Consider the following 16,745-nt stretch of genomic DNA (forward strand, 5'->3'; position numbering starts at 1 on the left):
CAAACCGCGCTATGTGGGGAGAATTTGGCTTTTCGAGCCACCGCCATTCGACAACTTCGTGCTCAATACCTCACCCAACCTTAAAAGGGAAGGAACTTTTTTTCATCTCGGACCCGGCACATGTCCTTAAGAACCTGAAAGGACAGCTTCTAAGCTCAAAAGTTTTCACACTCAGTGATACTACAGTAAGCAGGAACGGACTGACGGCCTCGAAGGTGAAATTGGAGCATGTACAGGCCGTCTTGGATTATGACGCAGCCAACGAACTTAAGGTAGCACCAAATTTGTCAGAAACCCACATTAGTTGTGGGCACTTCACCAAAATGAAAGTAGGAGTCGCTGTCCAGCTCTTCCGTGAAGCCCCACCAGCTATTCGGTTCCTAATAAAAGAAGGAGTGATTGAGCCAGAGGCCGAAACAACAGCGTGGTTTATGGACCTCGTTTCTAGGTGGTATGCCCTCATGTCATCGCGTCATCCCACCATGGCGCTAAGCCGCAGGAACATTACTAAATATCATGCCGCCTTGGACACACTACGCACGGCAACAGACACCATCAGAGAACTGAAAATGGGCACTGGATCTCAGTGGAAGCCATCGCAAGCAGGGGTCCTAATTGCGACAACGGCTGTCCTTCGCCTTCAAGAAGTGCTTCTTGGCAGTGAAGGGTATGAATTCCTCCTCACGAGCAGGCTGTTGCAAGACTGCCTAGAAAACCTTTTTTCTGTGGTGCGGCTCATGAAGCCAGTGCCCACTGCGTATGACTTGAAGTGTGCACTCCGACTCGTCAGCGTCAGCCACTTTCTTCACACTCCGAGATCAACAAGCTACGAACTTGACGACCGCGAATACCTTGTCGATCTGCTTGCACATAGCAAGAAGGAATGTGCAGAAAGCGAAGTCGATGAAATCAACGACACGGAAATTCTGTTCATTGAAGAGCTCACGTCAACCGAGTGCCGCATCTTGTTTTACCTTGGCGGTTTTATTTTGAAATCTATAACTTGTCCGCAGTGCAAGGCTGCTCTCCTTGGCAAGCCTGACGATCAGTATGCTTCCCTGACTGCACTCAAGGAATACGTCAGGGATGGGCAAAACCTCGTATATCCAAGCGCTGATGTCATGAAAACTTTAAAAAACTACGAGGAACATTTCACCGCTGTCAACTCATGGTGCACAGGCAAATTTTTCACCATGAAGTCGCCACTTCGTTCTCTGATAGCCTATCTCGAAGGCATAGACAAACCCTCAGTGAACACATGCATGGCTCACAAAGAACGAATAAGCAAAATGCTGACTGCTGCATATGCCAGAGTGAGGCTCCGAATTCATCTCCGACAAATTCCGAGCACTCATCCTAGTGGCCACGGAAGCAAGACTTGTGCAGGGGTCAGCCTTGCGTAAGCAAGCTGGAATCTGCAGTTCTGCGAGCCTTTTCCTTCAAAGTCTGAAGTCTGCATCTATATATATAGTGATCACAACTATTTTATCAATTACGGTCTATTTAACATAAATGTCAACTTTTAAAAAGTGCAATAATGTTCAGTGTTCACGTTCCCATTAAACACAAATCTCTAACTTTGTGTGTTTTCATAAGCACTGAATAAATGATTTCATGTTTGCTTGGGTAACAGCTTTTGTATTCATCTGGCTGTTACCAGACGAAAAGGGGACTTTATATTTTATTACCGTTGCTGATGCTGTTTCTTCAAAGCGTGCAGAACCAAGACGTTGTTGCATTGACCGCGTCGGCTGAATTTTCTTACCGATCAAATTCACTCACTTGCATTGGGACATCAGTGAGGTTTCCCATGCAATCCTGTTTACCGCGCCTCCGTTCACGAAGAAAAATGCCCATTCAGCCTTTTAACGCCCTCCGCATAACAGCGCGGGAGAAAGGGGGTTAGCCCCAGTCGCTGCCGAGCGTGAGATAGGGAGCCGGAAAGCGGAGGAGTCCGTTCTCCGCGAGAACGAGCATGCAGTGGGAGCGAGAATGGCGGCCGCCGTAGCAGACGACGCAGATGTCCTCACCCTAAGCGGGGGCGCGCGCATCGAGGCACCCTAGGTGACCTCAAGAATTGCAGCGAACTGCCGCGCCTTCTCCTGCAGCATTGGGCCTGACACGGGCACATTCTGTGCTCTCACGTCTTTAAACCAAGTTAGCACTGCTGCGTCAATATTCTGGTAATCGCCGAGCCGCAGTCGCTTCCTTGATGGGGCAAGCTGAGATTCTTGCTGGTGCTTCAAGATTTTCTCTTTATCTTTGAGCATCGTGGCGATCGTCGACCGCGCCACTCCACGTTCTTTAGCCACTTCGGATTGCTTCTTCCCGTCTTCTATCTCGCGAAGAATGTTTACTTTCTCGCTCAAAGAAAACTGTTTTCGCTTCTTCGCCGTGGTTAGAGTTGTTGAGCTCATGGCAACGCGAACGCCGGCACGCACTTCTAACACAACAGAAGAAAAACAAGATGGACAGGCCTGATACGGGTGACAGCGCGCGAACAACTGAGAAAACAAGCAAGAAAAACGTGATGCGGCGTTGGCTCCGCAACAGGAAAAAGAGAAAAGGCCCACTTCAGCGTTAACTACAACTTTTTTTTTCCTTCTGCCGCACCGTCTCAGGTTTTACGAGCCCATGCTCCCGCCTTTCCACTCTCAAAACCTGGTGCGTCGTTGCCTCCGCAACGGAGAAGGAAAAAAAAAAAAGTCCCCGCCCGCATTTTTCTCCTCTCGCGCCATCTCAGGTTTTTGCGGGAAGCAAGTTTCAAGGCGCCCGCTCTTCGCGCTGCGTCGTCTGCTAGCTTAGAGCTCCGACTGCCGTGACGTATACACTGAAATCTAAGAATCCTCGCATTTCGGGATATGAGTTCGTAGTACTGAGGTGTTGTTAAGATGACACGGAAATTAAATAACGATCGTTATTCTGAAATGTTCGTTATTCTGAAGTTCGTAGTAGTGAAATATTTTTACATTGAAACTATAAGCAGTCGGCATGGGATTTCTTGAAAGTTCGTTAATCTGAAATGTTCGTTAATGTGGTGTTCGTTGTAACGGGGTTTGACTGTAAACGAGTGGCATGGAGGTGCCAAGATGTGTAAGAAATGCAGAAAATAAATGCTCAGTGATGACAGCATGTGGTATCATTTAGAAGACAAACTGGTGACTTATCGTCATTACTACAGCACAAATGAAAGCTTGTGTACTTTTATAGCCATTCGCATTAGCGGCTTGGTGCAGCTTCTCGTCTTGGCCAGCCGTGATTACGCTGCCATAGCGGAATTCAATGCATTGTTGTCATACTTGAATACTATGTGCACCAGGAAAGAGGTACCGAGGAAAAGGGCTGTGAAAGTCTGGTACGAGCTTTGGGAGGAATGAGGAGGTGGCGTGTTGCCATCCGGCGCTCCGAAATCAATGTCCTTAGAGAGCTGGTTTGCTATCGCTGTTTGAGCGGACTCAACCACCACCCGGTGTTCTGCTGCCAAGATCTTATGTGTGTCGCCTGTCTCGAGCACAGATGGCATGCAAAAATCAGAGGCGAAGGTCAGGTTACAAAACTAGAATGACAAAGCAACAAATCACAGCACCACAAACACGAGCATGTAGTCATCTCCCTCAAATTAGTAGACAACTTGGTCTTCTGGGTCGACATAGTTCTTGTCATGGTAATGTTATGTCGTGCATGTCATCACATTCATTAGTTTTTATACATTCATGGGAATCATGTCATGGCTTGACATACAGACCATGGCATTTGTGCCAATCATATTATGACATACATGGCATGACATGTCATCATAATGTCTTGCATGCATGTCATGTCATTAAATCTATAATTCTCATCTCATTTATGTCATAACATGCATGGCTTGTCATTTATGTCATGACGTGACTGTCATTCATGTCGGTTCCATTTTCTAACAAGAAGGTATTTTCAGATGAGTACAGACTAAGGCGGGTCCCGACTATTTTTAGTTTGCAGCGAAGTATTTATATGGAGGTGGGAAAATGTCTCTGTAGAAAGTAGTCAACCTTCGTTCTGAAAAATGTAGCACAGATTTGATGAAAAAAATACTTATTTCACTAAACATGGAAAAGAGTGTTTTATTACTTGCGGATTTGACAGATTTAAAGGCCTATCAGTCTGAAATTAACACATTGTTCCCCAACAAATTTTTTTCAGTAAATCTAAACCACAACTACTATTGGCTCACGGGAAGGTAAATTTATGTCACGCACCATTAGTTTTTGAAAAATTGCCAAACTTTGGTTTTTGAGCAACTGCGTCTGACTGATCCCAAATTCAAGGGGCTTTTGGGATCATTTTAGCTATGGCGATAAAGCTGAAGAATATTTCTGACAAATCTTCAAAAGATTTCTCGCAAACCAAGAAAAAGAAGTGTGCAACTGCACCACGTATTTACTTTGTTATAAAATCCCAAAAATGCCAGAATTGCAAAAATAGCAAGAATTGGAAGATTTTGGAAGTTCAGTACAAATATAGAAGTTTAATCTGGAACATGGATGAAGAAAGAGGACTGGACAGACACTGTCCTCTTCCAATGCCAGTGTTTCAATTTGTGCTCCATCATATTTAGTGAATATGCATCAACAAGGCCAGCTACAAGTATGTACTGCTAAATTTTACAAATTTTCGCAAAATGTTAATCATGGCTGACTTTTATGAAACTTTCATAGAATATACTCATCCAGGACTGCTAAATATAGTACTGCAAAAACATTGCATTACTATAAGTGAGAAAATTGACCCTATAATAAGATGGTCATCCCACTGATGTGTCTCATTCTAATAATAAAATAAAAATCACACTCGTATTAAATTCCGAACTCATTCCTCTTGTTGTAGTAAAGAAGAGCAACTCGGATTCTGTCTTTCTTCCTCCTTTTAGCCATAAAATGAGCCGAGCTTGAGTTTTCAGGGCTCCTGCATCTGTATTTCTACTACAGTGCATTAAGGTGGCGAGTACATGGAAGTGCGTACAGCAAGTTTTTTAAGACTAGTCGGAGGAACCTATTTCTGGCATTGATCTATAATTACATTCGTTCTCTGAAATGCTCGTCGTGTACATGAACAATGGACCAGCCTAGCAGGAAAGCACGATGACACCACTGTAGTAGATGAATCAGCTGGGTATGTTCAAATGAGGACAGCTGCAAAACGGGTGCCAAATATTTTTAATTTTCATTTAAATATTCATATTAGGCATAAAAATCCTTCCTCACCGCGGAAGTGTGCACACTAGTCCAGAGCACATTTCTTTTTCACAAACAAAAAATCTTAACTGAGACAAGGTGCAAAAATCTCATTATCGAGTTGCAATACATTGCAAATTTTAAAGCATGTGGTATGTAGAAGACAGTTTTCTACATGTTAGCTCTTTTACTCCACATCTATACCACCCCTCAATGTGAATTAAGGCAAACATAATTTAATTAACTTTCTCCTGACAATATGCAAAAAACATGGAGGCTTACTTGCACATATTTTAAAGGCGCCTTGGATTAAGGGTACAATTTGAAGTTTTCTTTGCTCTGTTGTTTGCCAAGTGCTACACCGTTTACAAAATAGTGTGTTCACCAACTTCTTGCTTTAGCTTGAAATTGGATGGCAAATTAGAAAAAGGGAGTAAAGAAAGTAAGGTTTGCACCTTTTTTATATATATAAAATAAAGAAATTTCCAACTTCTGTAAAATTACTTGAGGACTATGTCTTGATAAACTTCCTGCAAAAATGTGTTGCTATATTCTATTAATAATAAAAGTATTTAATGTAGACTAGGAATTTGATCCGCTTCGCTGTTAAAAGGTGTATGTAATTATCATGGTCAATGGCGTTTTTATCCTGAATTTGTTTATAAAGCAACAAACGTCACGGTGGCTGTACTACATTACAGTAATGGACAGACAGACCAAGCTTTATCGTAATACAGAATTATTTAGAAGCTATCACGAGGCTCATAGAGGTTGGCTAATTTATCATTTGCGACATGGGTTGAAAGGGAGTGTGTGAGGAAGTCATATTAAATTGCAAGAACCACAGGTTCATGTTTAGGATTGCTGAAAGAGTTGGCATTATTCATAACCAGCAATAATCAGCTGGGCAAACATGTTTTGCAAACTGCAGATTCACAGCTTCTTCCATTCTACGATTGCGGACCACGTTAGGTACGAGGAATTTCTTCGGTCAGATTTTACGTTCTTCCACTTGGGGGTCATCTGAATTCCTTGCACCAACCTGGCACCTTTCCGCTCTTCATTCTTCCATTCTCTCAAGGCTCGTTATGTGCTGTAAGAAATAGTTTTTAAGTTTACCAGCTACAATGTTCACAAAATCATTTGCCCACTGAATTACCTCTGTGGCTGGCGATCACAAGCTATGTAGTGTGGCTTGGTGTTTGACAAGACCACTGACACGGTCGCAGGCATTTTTCTCCGTACCCTGTAGCCGTGAAAAGCCACTTGGTTGTCTTAGGCTCACTGCGCTGCAACTCGTGCAGTTGGAAGCAATTCTTAAAATGGGCGACTGCTCCATCGCTCATGTCTAAATTGGAGCATAATCCTCAATTGTGCCTTGATTTTTCTGAGCCAAGCAAGCATGTACATAGTCATGGCAGATGTTGCAAAGCAGGGTGCAGTTCCATGTTGGCTTTCTTATCGTAGTGCTATGGCAGTGTGTCTCATTTGATGTGCCGAAAAATGCTCTCACGAATGCTCGAATGACAAGCATCATTGTTTTCTTGTTGATCTTAAGCTAAAATGTAGTCTTTATTTATGTTGCTGGGATCACCTAAGGCTACACTCTCGAATATTGCAGTCCTGTCCAGAGAAGCCATATTGTCAGACCCAATTTATACAAGCTCGTAAAATACTTAGAGTTGCATCTTAATTCTTAAGCTACCATCAAAATTGGTTTTAAAACCCTAAATTTTTTTATACCCTGTCTTCTAAAGAACATTGGGTGCTTTTTCTGCACCATGCTAAAAGTTCAAATTGCCGTAATTTTATGTGAGAGGTGGTATAGATGTGGAGTAGAGAATTAGCATATAAAAAACTGTGTTTTTTTTACCACGCGCTTTTAAAGTTTGCGACATTTTGCAACTTGATAACAAGATTTTCGCACCTTGTCTCAGCTAAAATTTCTTGTGTAAAAAAAAAAATGTGTCTGTTGGTAAAGCGGTCGCAGTCCCGCAATGTGGAAAAATTTTTATGGCTAATTTAAGAAAGTTAAGTGAAAGTGGAAAACATTCGGGACCCATTTTGCGACTGTCCTCATCTGAGCATGCCAGCTGGCTCATCCACTGCAGTGGCGTCATAGTATTTCCCTCTAGGCTGGTGCATCGTTAATGTACATAGGGAGCATTTTAGCAGATGTAATTAGAGGTTGTGGGGATGCTTGACTCTCACGCGTCCCCTGATGTTGTTTTCCCCCACATGGCTCTTGCGTCTCCTGTAATCTGGCTTCTCCTTGTAGCTAAGCATCAGTGGCAATCGACGTGGTTGCAGCATATTACAAGAGATGGTGCAAGTGTTGTGCTGCTAACACCACGTAACGGCGAGGTTACTCGGGCACGACAGGGAGTAGGCTCTTCCTCTGACTTGGGGTCGGTGAGCAACACGGACGCTCTGCACGTGTGCCCACACTTTGTTGGACATTCCCGAGAAAGGCTTAGGAGCACAACACCGGAATAGATGAGCACGATCGTTCGGACGCGCCATCGCTTGTGTGACCATACGTGACCGATTAGGCATTGGTGTTCAGCATGGGAGCGAACATATTTGCTCACTATCCAGTCAAGGTGAATCGGACTTCCTTGATTTGTCACGTGCCCATCGGCATGTTCTGTGGATAGTAAATTGGCTAGCAGGCACTAGTGTATGTAAGGTGCAGTAAATGCTGTTGTGATTGCTTGCACTAGTGTGTCATCGTTCCTGTCTCTCAAGAGCACGTGTGAGACCTCACAAGATCAATGCCAGAAATTGGTTCTCCGATTAATCTTAAAAAACTTGCTGTCTGCACTCTCGCATGCTTGCTACCTAAATGTACTGTAGTAGTAATACATATTCAGGAGCCCTGAACACTCAAGTTCAACTCATTTCATGGCTAAAAACAGGCAAGAAAGCCACAATCTGAGTCACTCTTCTTCACTACAACAAAAAGAATGAGTTCAGCATTCAATGAGTGTGATATTTATTTTATTATTAAAACAAGACATTGTTGGGATGACCTTGCATGGGTCTTTAAATAGGCTCAATTTTCTCACTTAAAATGAAATAATGCAACGTGTTTTTGCAATATTAGATTTACCAGTCCTGAGTGGATATTCTGTAAGGTTCTCATGAAGATCGGCAATGACAATTTAAAAAAAAAATTTTTAAATGTGCCAATTTCCACTATTTTTGAAATTTGAGGAACTTATAACAAAATAAATATGCACTGTAGTTGCATACTTCTTTTTTTAATTTGCGAGAGAGCTTTTGAAGATTTGTCAGAAGTATTTTCCAGCTTCGTTGTCTTAGCTGAAATGGCCCAAGACAACCCCTGATTTTAGAGCTAGTCAGAGGCAGTAGCTCAAAAACCAAAGTTCAGCAATTTTTCAAGAGCACACTGTGGCTGACGTAAATTTAACTTGCCGTGAAACAGTAGCACTTGCGGTATAGATTAACTACAAAGGATTTGGCTGGGTACAATGTGTTAATTTTAGTGTGACAGGTTTTCAAATTTGTAAAATCTGTATGTCATTAAAATGTCATTTTTTTTACCTTTAGTGAAATAAGAATTTGTCAAAAAATCCATCCTAAGTTTCACAAAACGAAGGTTGATTCCTTTCCACAGAAACATTTTCCCGCTCATATAAACATTCCGCTGAAAAGTCAAGATAGTCGGGAGCCCCTTTAGTCATTGCTTATCTGAACACGCCCAAGATATGTGCCAGGATATCCATGACATGAACGAAAAATGCATCTCATGAGGCTATGGCGTCATGGTTATGTCTTTAGCTGGATATGTAACAGGATATGTGCAGTAAGACGTGTGCATGACATGACAAGAATGACGACATGATCATGTATGCCTTGTCATTAATGTCACATTATGCAAATCAAGGCATTCATGTCATGACACACATGATGACATGTATGTCAGGTCATGCACGCATGTTATGTCATTCATATTCAGATATATATCAAGTTAAACGAACATGACAGCATCATGTCATTCATACCATTTATGTCATGACATACATGCCATGACAAGCACGAGATTCCGTTGATGACCTGACAGGAAATCGATGACTTTTATGGCCTGTCATCCATATCAGGTCATGCATGCATTTCTTTCATATCCTATTATATACAGTAAAACCTCATTAATTCGAAGTCATCGGGACTGCAAAAAATCTTCAAATTAAGCGGGTTTTCGAATTAACTGACCACACAAAAAAAACGCGACCCAGGCAAAAAATTTCGCTGCAGGAATGCGCTACCTCTATTCGGCGATCTTTGGATTACTTAAAGTAATCAGAGATGCTGGTTTGCTGCGTCCTGTAGTTTGAGGCTCCAAGGGTCATGTTTTCTAGTTGGCCAACTACGTGCGGTATTTGAGAATTTTCACCATGGCACTCTATAAAACTGTGGATAACGTTTAGCGATCCGATAACTTACCCTAGAGCGGGTGCTCGGGAGTGCTCGTTAGCGTCGTCGTCATCGATGTCATTGCACATGGTCGCATCAGTGGTAGCTTCACTCTCCAAGTCTGAGTAGCACGTTTGTTGATCATTTTCAAAGTTCAGATACTTGGCAAAGCCGACTGCACCGGATTCGCTATCCTCTGCGCAGAGTGCATTGATGCGGTCGCAATACTCGGCTTCTTCATCAAGTGCACATAAATAGTCAGCATCAGCATTGACGGTGCTTTCCTTCGAGAAGTCAGCGTGTTCAAAACACCGCATGATCAAAGTGGGTTCCACTTGCTTCCATGTATACAAAATAAGACATATGGCCCCGAGGAGGTCGATGGAGTACTCCTTGCCGTTGTAGCAAAGGAGCATGCGCTTGAGCAGGTGGTGGCAGTAAATCGTCCTCGTGTTGTGAAGGACACCTTGGTCCATTGGCTGCGAGATCGAAGTGCAGGGTGTCTACCAAGTTGACATATCCAAATTCCCTGAGTTTTCCAGGTTTTCCCTGAGTGCCATTGCAAATTTCTTTGAGTGATGCAGAACTATGTTTTATGTCAGGACGGGCTGAAAACATATCGCCTGATGCTGTCACTCCCTAGTAAGCACATGAAAAAAATAAAGAAAGCGACCTAATCCAATTTGAATACTAAGGAGTAGTGTTTATGTTATTCAAGAAGAGAATAGAAGGCAGGGGTTAGTAAAATGCACAGCAAATAAAGTGTCTTCGAAAAACATCGCAATGGAGTCAGACATTCTCACATACGAATAAAAAGGAGATGCATATAGAAGCAAATATTTTCGAATATGAGCTATTTCTATCAACTGATTGCAAGCTCAGTGGTGTGATGGCCCAAATTCTGTCACAATTGAGATTCTCTCTCAACAGCTTGTAAGTCAACCTAAACTGTTCTGAAATACTCTCAGCCCGCGCACGACGCCCGAGTGTTGTGTTTCACTGCTTTAAAGAGTTTATTTTGGTTTGAATGAGGGACACCTGCATTTCGGCATCAGCCAAAACTTTATTTTTTGAGCTCAAGCTCCTTCAAAACGGCGGCAGCAAGCTTCCTTTCCCGTTTATTCCTATATGCGTAGTTCATTTCTGTTCTTGTCCTCCTTCCGCCACTCGTTCGCCCCAAGGACTAGTTGAAGCATCTTGGTCAGTTGCACAGTCCTTGACCGATTTTTAGAACTCCCTAGGGGCCGCGAAAACGTCCGAAAAATCGGCCAGTTGCCAAAAAATAAATGCGTGTCATTTACTGCCCTTAGGAACTAAAACCGCCACAGGCACGTTCGAAAACGCTCTGAAGGCCTGTCGGTACACATATTAGGCATATCGGTGCTTGTAATGTGACAGGAAATACAGGGTGCACGCGTGTATAATTTGGAGGAATACATACTGTGTTCCGTGGCAATAGCCCCTTCCCACGCTTGTTATGCTTCACTGCAATACTTTTGTGTATGCTTCACCAAGTAACATTTCTTTACAGAGGCGAAGCTGACTTTCAGGAACCGGCATTTTCTATGTCAATCGCGAGGATCACAAAGGCGGAGTCCATGCCATTGCTGACAGCAGCTAATTCTTTCAATAAAAAGCTCGGCATCTAACGGCAAGAAGTTTCATAGCGAACGTCGAAGCAGCTAGGCCTAGTGTTGCCGCAGTCGTGGCAACGGCTGCCAGCTGATCTGTGTGCGGGAGTGCCGGTTCGAGGTGAAGTAATCAAAACGGCAGCCGTGGTGCCTTTGATTAATGCCGTTTTGGACCTGCCATCACGGCAGAACGTCCGGAAAATCAGGCGGCGAAGAGTTCTTGCATCGGAAATTTCACACCTTCTGATACGTTGACTCTATGGGGTACGCGGTGGTGCCACGAAGTCGTCCAAATTATGGGGAATCCGGAAAGTCGGTCGTTGACTGTGCACTGGCAACTCCTCCAGCCGACAAAAGGGCGTCAAAGACGATTAATTACGATTCCCGTCTGTTACTTGAGCCAGCATTACTGCGACTTTCGACCCTTTCAGTAAAATTGCCGCTAATTTTCCCTGATAGAGGCCCAAATTACCTGAGTTTTCCCTGACTTTTTCTAGACTACTAAAAATCCCTGAGAATTCCCGGTTAGTAGACACTCTGAGGTGGTGTTCGGAGGAAGTAATACCATCCTGATAGCTTTCAGATGTGGGACGTCACCATGCGCCGGGCCGTTAACAACAAAGAGTACATTCCTGCCTGTGGCCGCGAACTTGCGGTGAAGCTGCCGAACGTAATCTTCAAATATTGTGCCTGTGACACAGGCTGTCTTGTTGTGCTGGTAGATAAGCTCATCCCTTGGCAGCAGCCATGCATTTGTAAGGCAGCGAGGCTTTCCACTCTTTCCAACTAAGAGTAGTGGCAGCTTGTGTTTACCGCACATGTTAGCGCCGAACAGAACGGTAATTCTTTTCTTGTCCTGCTTTCAACCCTTGACCATGGTGTCCTTCGCTGTGAATGTTTTAGTGGGCAGCATCTTGTAAAAAAGAGCTGCTTCGTCAAGGTTGTACGCATCGTTTGCACTGTACTCGCTAAGCAACGGAGCGAACATGTGCTTCTTCCAGTCGTCGACGATGCTCTCTTTTGCGCTGTTTTAAATGGCTGAACCATCCATTGCTACACTTAAAGTCTTTGTGCCCAAGTTGTAGAGCCAAGCCGTTGGCCTTCTCCCACAGTATCGTTCCATCGATGGGAAGGTGGGCTGCGCTTGCTTTCTGCAGCCAGCGAAGTAAAGCCGATTCCACATTTTGGTACGTTGGAGCCTGTACTCGCGACCGCTTTGAAGAATATGCCTTGCTGTGGGCCTCCAGTACCTTTGGCTTGTTCTTCAATATTGTGGACAATGTTGAGAGGGGCATGCTGTGCCTTTCAGCCAACTCGATCTTGGAACACATGTTCTTACCTGCTTCTTGGATCAAGCAGAACTTCTGCTGCAGCGTTAAACTTTCATACTTTCATCTTCACTGGCATTTCTGGACAGTTCAGAAAAAAAAAAGGAAAAAAGAACACCACGCTAGCTGCAACACCCCTAACCACCACGCACAAAGAAACGGCGCAGACCGGCGTTGCGCACACGCACATCACCGCAGGCACGGAGAGAGAATGGGCGAACGGCAGCCAGTGGCAGCGGCACGGAACACGCTGGGACTGCTGCGACTGCGAAAAGCATGCAGAGTGGGGCACGAGAGCACGTGACAAAAACCGGTATACCCGCTGCGTTGCAGTGAAGTACGTCTTCTCCTCTGCAGGCGCGCCTTTTGGCGGTGCGCGGGGTATACCGTGGACTGATTTTTGTGCTAGCAGTGCTTCGGGTTGGGTACTTCATCTGTAAATAATCACGATTGCTATGTGGCGTCGCCTCGCGGCTCTGAATGGCTGTCATTTCGTCGGGTTTGCGGTGAAATGGGGGACTGGGAATTGCTGCATAGCACCCCATATCTTCAACTTAACTGGGTTGGCCTTGGCCGCCGGTTCGAATCATCTGCTCAAATTTAGATTGGAAAATACAGGACTGCAGAAAACCTTTGAATTATCCAGGATTTCGAATGAACCAAGTTTGAATTAACGAGGTTTTACTGTATATTGAGTTAAAGGAATGATCACGACGGCATCATGTCATTCATACCATTTGCCATGACATTATTCATGTTACGTACACATGCATGTCATGCCGCCCCGTGCCTATTGTAGTATATATCTCGTTGAAAAAATCACCACGGCAGCATCCCGACGTAGGAGGCTAGGTGGATAGATAGGTATAGATAGAGATAGACAGATAGATACACTCAAATTGTGTGGTGTTTACAACGAATGCTTCACATTAAAATCACCGCTGAGCATGGAGGAAGGAAAGCTTAGGAGAGGCCCTGGCGAGCTCCACTGCATTGGAGAAAGTGTGGTGGAAGTCGTGTCTTTTTTTACAAAGGAGCACTGTCACTGGTAGTCTAAACAGCAGTGTTGTCATAGCAACTGCATGCTGTGTTTGCGATCATTGGCAGCTGTTAGCACATCTGCATTTCCGCCTCTTGCACCACACTGGCACATGTGGCACTGGCAGCGTTCGCGGCACTTCACATAACTTTTCCTTTGATACTGTGTCCTCCAATCATTTTAATGCGACTTTGGTTGCACAGCAAGCCAACGCTGTGGAGAAACAAGATTGGGCGAGGGCTGGGAGAAGTGAAAGGAATGGAAAATAGAGGATGAGAAGGAGCATGGCACACCAGTGTGGCAGAGCGTTCATATCTGGGTGGTGTCAGGGCCTGTCCTACTTTGTTTCCTTCCTCCATGCATAAGAGCTCATGCATAGTCATTGACGCACAGCCTGGTGCGATTAAAGAAGCCGTATGTCATACAGCGTGCTTTAGAGCACTGGAAAACCACTTGGCAGGTGACCATGTTTCTCTGTCCATTTGTGTGTGGACAAAGTTGTTGAAACATGCCAGCAGCAACAAAACAAGAATGACAATGCATAAGCCGTAACGGCGTGGATTATTGCTTAGAGCGCCATGGTTATCATGGTCTAGGCTCACATTGTTTTTGCTAGCTTGGCACATTTGAAGGAGCCAAGGCACCTAACTTTTTTCTATATATTTATTTTAGATATGCTACCGGCCCATTTAAGGGTATAATTGGTTGTAGAAGCTATTTGTCATGGCACATGTTATACTCGCTGTGCAGTACAGCTGATGCTGGCTCTCATGCTTGCAGCTGGCTTTCCCACATACGACGACTACAAGCAGTTCGACACAGAAGGAACTCCTGGCTCCGAGGAACCCCTTGGGAGAATCCCACCCAAGTAACCCAACTTGCGGTGCATGCAGGCACACCTAAATATACCCCTTGCTCTCTCACTGTGTTACAATAGTGTAGGAGGAGAATGTGCTGCTAGAGGACATCTGGAAGATATCTAAAATTATTTAATAGTGCAGAGATATTTTATTTTACTTGCATTTAATATTAAGAGTGCACGGTTAAGCAAATATTGTTTGTAATTAATGTGGATGCAACTGAAATCCTTATTTGAATACATGAATAATGCATAAATGCTCTCATTGGGGAAAGGATTCTCTGGCTTGGTGACAATGTGTTGCATTTAGAAGTTACAGCATCATATGTTAATAATAAGAGCATGCATGAAAATTACGTAAACTGCTCATGTTAAGAACAGATACAGCTCTCACTGCGTTGTGCAGTTGTGAGCTTGGAATCATGCTATCTCTGCAACACCATTCTTGAATACCTTGGCAATGTCGAATAAGGAGAGCGAATGCTTTGTCTGCCTCTTGCTCCAATGGATTGCCAAAACTCGAGATTACGCAACCTCCAATACTAAACGTGCGGTAAGACAGCTTACATGATGCCATGCTGTTTCAGCATGCCCACCCTTTGCACAGGAGGCAGATTACTTCTAAATTAGGGTGCAGGGATGCGTGCATACGCATCCACGCTCAGCCACGCTTATAGCCATGCATGCGCAGCCACGACTGAGACACGTTACCACAAGCTCGCTCCCCTCCCCATCTTTCCCTTTGTTCGCGTGGGATGGCGGCACTCTAGAATCCACCATCTTTCTTGTCTCACGCTTGCACACTTTTACTCGCACCTAAAGCACAAAGTGCACAAGGCGCGATAAGATCTTATCGCACTTGGCCTTTATACAGAACATGATGCGGATCCACTTCGACGATAGTTCTTGTCACGCTGTACGCGACTTTAGAGGTGCGCTTGCAAGCAGCCGCTTATAATTAAACCATTTGGCTATCTGCGTCCACAGAAATTCCCATTCATTGTTTTGGCATTCCTTTGCGGCAGCGGCGGCGGCGAAATTTCGTTATATTGAAATTGAAAACACACCTCATTAAATTGAGGTTCTAAATACATCGTGTACTATTAACAAGAGGTTATGAAACATTATATACTTCATTATATAACATGTGGGCCTTGTAGCAGCAGTGGTAACATCATGCTAAAAACCCCATTTTGATTTATGCTTCAGGTGACAGCTATTCTTCTGGGCCATGTTCTTGCATCAACGTTCTGCTTCCGAGAAGGACCACATTTCGGGTTGCTGCACAGTTTCGAGCCGCACATCGATGTATGTGGGCTGCTCCTGGATATCGATCGGTTGAATGATTCCTTTGTCACTGCACCGACTTGCAGACCGACGTCAGTGATGTCATTCCACGTGGCTGAGGGAGCCTGCATAAAAGGAGCCACCGGAGCGTGCTTCGACAGTGGGCCTTGCAGCAGTAGTGGCGGCATCATGCTGAAAAACCCATTTCAATTTATGCTTCAGGTGACAGCTATCCTTCTGGGCCATGTTCTTCCATCAATGCTCTGCTTCTGAGGAGGACCGCATTTCGGGCTGCCACGCAGTTTCAAGATGCACATCGATGCACGTGGACTGATTTATGCTTCAGGTTGGTCTTTATCTTCCTGATAACTGCTACTGTAGCGATGACCACTTTCTGCTGCTGCTGCCCTGCCCATTGTGTATCAGGTGCTTTCTTAGTTGCGTGAGTGAGTTGAAGAAAAATCTTCTAATTTGCGGAGACAACTCAAATCCAAGCCCTGCAGAAAAGGAAATGTTGCGTGACTTGCTTGCAGGCCAAAGTAAAATGCAGTCTGCTATTGATGTGATCACGGTCTCCCAAACAGACATTGAGTGAAAAATATCTCCTTTAAAGATCAAATTGATGGCATCAAAACCACGCTGACAAGCAGCGACTACGCTGACAAGCACAATAAAAGAAATTGAGGCAACTAAAGCAAAGTTGACAAAACAGCTTACATCACTTGCAGAAAAAAATGGACAATCTTGAAAACAGAGGACGAAGGAGTAACTTAATAATATACGGTCTAACAGAGTGACGCACCGAGACTATGGAAATGCCTGCAAGGATAGTAAGTGATAAAGTATTTCAACACAAATTGGGCGTATCAGCAAAATGTGTTGAAAGGATTCACAGACTGGGTCAAAAGATTGAATATAAAGTGCAACTTATTAGAATAAAAATTTTGGACC

General features: G+C 44.1%; 1 protein-coding gene across 3 annotated transcripts in view; it reads left to right on the forward strand.

Moving 5' to 3' along the window:
- Positions 1–16,046, forward strand: part of LOC135906127 (NADH dehydrogenase [ubiquinone] 1 alpha subcomplex assembly factor 2) — a 51,668-nt gene extending 35,622 nt beyond the window's left edge. Inside the window, exons 6-7 of one of the 3 annotated variants that reach the window (XM_065437368.2) lie at positions 15,717–15,815; positions 15,881–16,046. In XM_065437368.2, coding sequence (XP_065293440.1) covers positions 15,717–15,815; positions 15,881–15,894 — 113 coding nt within the window. In that variant the 3' untranslated portion in view covers positions 15,895–16,046. Of the gene's footprint in view, positions 1–14,428; positions 14,517–15,716 lie in introns of all 3 variants that reach the window. The other 2 variants (XM_065437369.1, XM_065437366.2) reach the window with 2 other exon arrangements.
- The last annotated feature ends 699 nt before the right edge of the window (positions 16,047–16,745 follow it).

This window comes from Dermacentor albipictus, chromosome 9, assembly GCF_038994185.2.
Source record: "Dermacentor albipictus isolate Rhodes 1998 colony chromosome 9, USDA_Dalb.pri_finalv2, whole genome shotgun sequence".
NCBI classification, from domain to species: domain Eukaryota; kingdom Metazoa; phylum Arthropoda; class Arachnida; order Ixodida; family Ixodidae; genus Dermacentor; species Dermacentor albipictus.